The 6,273-nt window shown below is 34.9% G+C and overlaps 1 protein-coding gene across 1 annotated transcript; it reads left to right on the forward strand.

Moving 5' to 3' along the window:
* On the forward strand, window positions 1-1,818 carry LOC149556431 (putative alpha-L-fucosidase 1). The gene is made up of 3 exons (XM_089785866.1): window positions 1-601; window positions 704-937; window positions 1,026-1,818. Exons 1-3 carry the CDS (start codon window positions 60-62, stop codon window positions 1,711-1,713), a joined length of 1,464 nt encoding a protein of 487 aa, XP_089641992.1. The 5' UTR covers window positions 1-59; the 3' UTR covers window positions 1,714-1,818.
* The last annotated feature ends 4,455 nt before the right edge of the window (window positions 1,819-6,273 follow it).

Genomic DNA, 6,273 nt, shown 5'->3' on the forward strand with positions numbered 1-6,273 from the left:
TTGTCAGAAACAATTTATAAAACCTTCCCAAACATCAATCTTTTCTAAACAACTCTAATATGGCGAGAGTTCTGCTACTATCGGCAATGTGTGTTTTAGTCTCTTGTTTTACACATCTGGCTTTTTCTAGTAATTTGAATGTTCCACCTCCTCTGCCGGTTTTGCCTGTGCCTACTGCTAATCAACTGAAATGGCAACAAAGAGAAATGATAATGTTTATTCATTTTGGCATTGATACATTCACCAATAGTGAACGCGGAGATGGGAAAGAGAATCCTCAGTTGTTCAATCCAATTGGGCTAGATGCAAATCAGTGGGCAACAGTGGCAAAAGAAGCTGGATTTTCCCTTGTAATTTTGACTGCCAAACACCATGATGGGTTCTGCCTCTGGCCTTCTCGGTACACAAAGCAATCGGTGAAAAGTAGCCCATGGAAAGATGGAAAAGGAGATGTTGTGAAAGATCTATCAATGGCAGCAAAAGCCCAAGGTCTTGATTTTGGTGTTTATTTGTCTCCATGGGATCGTTATGAGCCTTTCTATGGGGATGAATTACAGTACAATGAATTCTATTTGGGGCAGTTGCAGGAACTCCTCACCGGGTAAGAGTTCTTAACCTTTGAGAGTTTACATAATGCAAAAAGATGTGAAAAAACTGTACCTTACATAATCTTATTGAATCAGTGATTGTAAATAAATGGCAGGTATGGCCCCATATCAGAAGTATGGATCGACAGATTCAAAGGAGATAACACAACAATGATATACCACTTCCCCATGTGGTTTTCCATTGCCAAAGAATTACAGATACATGCAAATGTATTCTCAGATGCAGGACCAGACATTAGATGGGTGGGAAACGAAAATGGTACAGCAGGATTAACATGTTGGTCCACCATTAATGGATCTTCCTACACCTTTGGCCAAGGCATTAAAGAGTAAGACAACCCATTTCAATCCTCCTCTGTTTTGAAGTTTCTTGAAACTAAAGAACAATATGGGTTTAATGGGTTTAATTCCCTGCAGGTATTTGAAAACCGGAGATCCAAATGGAATGGATTGGAAACCTCCAGAATGTGATGTATCAATCAGAAAAGGCTGGTTTTGGCACTCTGATCAAGAACCCAAATCCCTAAGCCAATTGTTGGACATCTATTACACTTCAGTGGGGAGAAATTGTGTTCTTTTGCTGAATGTTCCACCAAATATAACAGGCCTTTTCCCTGCAGAAGATGTGGAAAGATTAATGGAATTCAGAAGGGCGATAAATACCATTTTTTCTAATGATCTGGCTATTTCTTCTTCTGTGACAGCAAGCAGTGTGAGAGGAGAAGCCTTCAGCCCAAGCAATGTATTGAACAATGATATATGGACTTATTGGGCACCCAAGGTTTTTGGAAACAACAATCAATCTCATTGGATTGAGTTGAAAAATGATGAAGCTGCTGAATTTAACGTTGTAAGGATTCAGGAAACCATAGTTTTGGGGCAAAGGGTAATGGAATATGGGATTTATGTATCAGATGATGATGAGAATAAAATGAGGCTTGTGAGTAATGGAACTACAATTGGTTACAAGAAACTTCATAGACTTGAAAAATCTGTGAAAGCTACAAGAGTTTCACTAGTGATTTCAAAGTATAAAGGTAATGTGCCTATTATTTCTTCTTTTGGCCTGCACTTCGATCCATTTTACAATGGGCTTTCATGGTAACATTTTTTTATGGAAGCTTATTTTTCTTCCTAAGTTGTGTGAGTGAAGAAATTCTGATTCGTGCTACAATTTCTTAATTGAAGAAATAAATCCTTTGAAGCTTTACGTGTTGCTTTTTAAAGTCTTTGAACATGCCTAGACGATAGGATTGTTTGTGGGATTTTAAGATGCCAATTATATTTATAATTACGACTGCATCTGAGTGTAACAGAGTACAATAGGTAAGTTTAATATTTCTTGAAATTATATTGTCAGGTTATTAAGTAAACAAAATGTTATATAGCTATTTAATTGGATTTTCATGAATACATGTTATTGTGAAACAAATAATTTCAAGTCAGAAATTTGAGCTCTGTCAGCAACATGATGTATGATTGCAATGTGCATTTCATCACACTTTTAAATATCATAGACTTGATTGGCCTTTCTTGTGTAATAGTTGATGAGAATAGTCTTTTGTCTTTAAAATTGGGATCTCTTGTAAGCAAGGGATTAGAAATGTCTTTAAACTTGAGATCTTGTAAGCATGGGATTAGGAATGTGGTGGCATGTGGATCAGTTAGTAGTTGATAAATTGCAAAGGACATCCATATGGATGGCCATGTATATATGGTGGCTATGTCATTCATAAATCTTGAAAATGTTGGGTAGATCATCTTAATTATTTGAGCTCCCGTTGTGTCCTTGTGAGGTGTAACAGATCAAACATTATTAACATTGCTTCATCCACCCAAACTAAATGGAACCAATAGGCTATCTAGGGAACAAGTTATAAAGGGCCTTAGTTATAAGTCTAAAAGGTAACCGACATGACCAATAATCAATTATGTAGAGGACTCAATGCATTTGAAACCACACTAGGGGTTTTTCCTTTTTACAACACAATCAGGTACAAGTTAAGTGTATAATGCGTAAATTGAAAGATTGTGAGATACTCCCATCCTTCTAGATAATTAATCCCAATAGAAAAGGAATACTAATAAATTACATGCACCTTGGATCTCATCCATTTCTACTTATTCTATATTAGCAAAGATGGTGGCAAATATAGGTAAACATGAATTGGTTGAATGGGTAGACCATTTAGTGTATCTCATAATATAAACATGGTTTATCATCCAGCCCAAGGTTCATATGGGATTAAAAAATAATTCCTAAGTTATGAACCTACCAACTTGGTGGATTCTAATTGCCATCATGTATATGTCACTGGAAAAGATTGTATCTCCCTAGGAAGAAGTAACTTCCAACTTATATCACCAACTATCTTTTTCTCAACCTGGGCAGCATGAAATGAATCAACCTTGTCCTATAGATAATTATCAATGGACCCTCCTAATTTAATGCTTAACTTTGATCACTTCTACCTAAATGGTAAGGTAATTTCCTATGTAATCATTCCCATATCATATCTATGGTAGAGCTGTCAAGAAATATTCACCTTTGTGAACCATGTGAAGGATGATTAATCCCTAAAAATAGTTCAACTCCCAATCATTGGGTCAGTTCAATGTCCACCTTTCACTACCACAATAAACAATAGAGTTTCATAGTTTCATAGTTGTCTTTGGGAATTAAAGAAAGCATTATCTCAACCTAAAGAGAAATGTTAAATAAATCATGTGTAGTCTTATGAAGAATAGAGAGGACAATTTGTGAGCTACATAGTTCCAACAATGGGAGTTTGTGAATAGTGATCTATTATAGTTTCTTTAAATCATAGATTATTCGTCGGTCACCTTATATCCCAATTTTTACTAATTTGGCTAGGGAGTTGGGGGGTTATGACAGGTGAATCCTATTTTAGAATATCCTTATTACTTTGTAAAATCTCTTGGTCTAAATGCTCCAAGTAAATTCCACCAATTAAATTATTTTATATGATTAGTCTCAATATACAGTCATATTTTTATGTGGCGTGTTGTAAGAAAGTAGAAGTTGTTTTCGTGCATGAAAATGCATTGTATGCAATTATTTTCTCATCTTAACTATGTTTGTCCACATGGGAGATTTTCAAGAAGCGTGTCCAAAGAAATAGGTGGAATAAGGTGTGAATATATGTACACAGATAATTGTAGCTTATCTAACATGAACACATGACTTTAATAGGGACCATAATTAATGTTGCAAACATAATTTGTTGGCTTCATTTAAGTTGTTATATGTTTTCTTCTCTTTAGGAATGTCATAAGGGTGAATTGTGTTGCTAAATGCCTCAAACTACATATGACCCAAGACAATGTTATAGGAAAATAAAAATAACGTTATCTACATGCCTACAACGCTTGGTTTATTAACTAATCATTTTACTCCTATTTGACACTATCACTAAGGTTTTCCAATTCTAGTGGAGGGTAATTTTTTTAAACAACCATTGCAACAATTATCTTGGCCTTACAAGGTATAATAACTACCCTTTCCTCCTATTGTGTTTGGCCTACAATTGCACTTGACCTAGTGTTCTTGGCATTTGTGGGTGTTTGGTTTTCTTTCCTTATTTTTATAGCTACTTAATAGATTGAAATAATAAATCATTTTAATTTCAAACATATTTTATGTAATTTAAAACCTCGAGAATACTCTTGAAAATTGATTACTTGATTGATTCTTGATCATGAATGAGCTTGAATTGGATAATGTATCTCCTAGTTAACAAAATAAGGAGAGATATGGTATTTATATACATCTCACATAATTTTGGAGGACAAATCTCAGTCTAGCTAACTATGGAAGAAAAACTCCCAAGAAAACACCAGTATCAAACTTGAGGCCAAATCTAGTATCAAAGACCCATAGAGGGTCAAAATTTGGTCCAGGTGCTTGGGGTATAGTGTAGATTGGATAATTTGTAGTATAACTCATTTTGAGGTCTGTACAATCCAAAAAGGCCAACAACAAGGATGTGGGGCTTGGGTTATGCGGTAGATTATTGAATTAGAGAAAAAATAGAGCAATGCAATTAGAAATAGGGGCTACCATCGAGTTTTGAAGAAATTGAATCAATATATGACTTATAATGTTAATTCTAATGTCTAATGAATGTTGGGGGGAGTGAAATCAGTGTGACAACCAATGCATTCTAAAATGTGGCTAAAATGAGCACCAAATTAAGGGTGATTACTTTTAAGGATGGTAACGGTATCAAAAATTTATCAAATTGTGTAGTTTAAAACCATTCTTATAGATGTAAAAGGAAAATGTGGAAGTATGCATACACGCAAGAACACAAACATACACATAGGGTATGTAATTTTAACAAAATGGCTCATATAAATATGATTTAAATGGCCAAATGATTATAGAATTTGCATAAAATGGACTTATTCAAAAGTTTTTTTAAAATCAAGCAAATGGCAATATAGAAAATGAGATCCCTAGACTAACTAATGCAACCTAAAATATATCAATCATTCATGACCTTAAAACATGAACATGCCTATCTATTGATAATAATTATTAATAATTATTCAATTGTATATTGTTATTGATGTTACACAAATGTTATACTCTAACCAAGCACTGCTAGTTAGATCCGAGTTTAGAAGACTCTAGTATCTGTTAGAGTAATTATTTGTTTGCACTTATTAATTAAATCACTTTGATTTAATTAATTAAGTTGCCTATTACTCTAGTTTTCTTAAGCTATCTTGTAGGTACATATAATTAATATTTTATTAATTATATTGTGCAACCTAGCTTTTTTAGGCTTTAGGTTACCCTTTTTGGGTTTCGATCTCCTTTATAAGGATTGATCTCTTTGTATTTTTTCATTATGAAGATCCGTTGAATAATATTATCTTCGTCTGAGTTTTCCAAATCAAACCCTTGCCTCTTCTTGTCTTTTTCTTCTCCGTGATAGGTTTTTTGCATGCAGGTTTTCTTGGGCCTCATGGATTTGTTGTGCGCTTTTGCTCAAATCCTACATGGTATTAGAGCCAGATCTGTTGTAGCTTGTTTAAAGTGTTTCAAGAAAAAGGGAGAACAAGGGTTTGGCAGATCAGATCTGGTGTTTTTTCAGGCTTTTTCTGAGAAAACATGGGGGTCACTGATTTTTGGAGTAGTTTGAGGCCAAACAAACCTCATGGATGGATTCAAAAGGCATCAAAACCCCCATTTTGATATAAAATTTGTCCTATTTGGACAACGTTGATCTGGGAGGCAAAAAAAAAATTGTTGAACAAACTCGTACGGCCCTTGGCACACAGTTCAAGGAAAAAAAATTGAAAAAAAAAACTGTGACTTTTTAATCCGTCGGCAGTTAGTTAACCGCAGTGGAACCACTACGGTCATCACTACGGTTACCACTCAGTGGCTCTGTCGTAGCAGCGCCTCCCACCCACCACCACCACCAGCGGCTCGGTCACCCTCCTCCGCTCCTTGGGTGGCGTAGCTTTTTTGTTTTTTTAATTATTTTTTAATTAAAAAATAATAATTTTTCATGCATTTTCAGAGGCCCTGTCAGTTTTTCTTCTGTAACTTGAGCATACAGACGTATTTTTTTGATCTGAAAAATGCGTCGAAAAGCTAGTTCCGAGACAGAGATGTTGTTATAGGTGTTTT

Source organism: Cupressus sempervirens, chromosome 5 (assembly GCF_028749045.1).
Source record: "Cupressus sempervirens isolate cs-2001-9-10 chromosome 5, ASM2874904v1, whole genome shotgun sequence".
NCBI lineage: Eukaryota > Viridiplantae > Streptophyta > Pinopsida > Cupressales > Cupressaceae > Cupressus > Cupressus sempervirens.

Coding starts and splice junctions, on each gene's coding strand:
- LOC149556431 (XM_089785866.1), top strand. CDS start 60: ATGGCGAGAGTTCTGCTACTATCGGCAATGTGTGTTTTAGTCTCTTGT. Junction 602..703: donor TTGCAGGAACTCCTCACCGG/GTAAGAGTTCTT, acceptor AATAAATGGCAG/GTATGGCCCCATATCAGAAG. Junction 938..1,025: donor TTTGGCCAAGGCATTAAAGA/GTAAGACAACCC, acceptor AATTCCCTGCAG/GTATTTGAAAACCGGAGATC.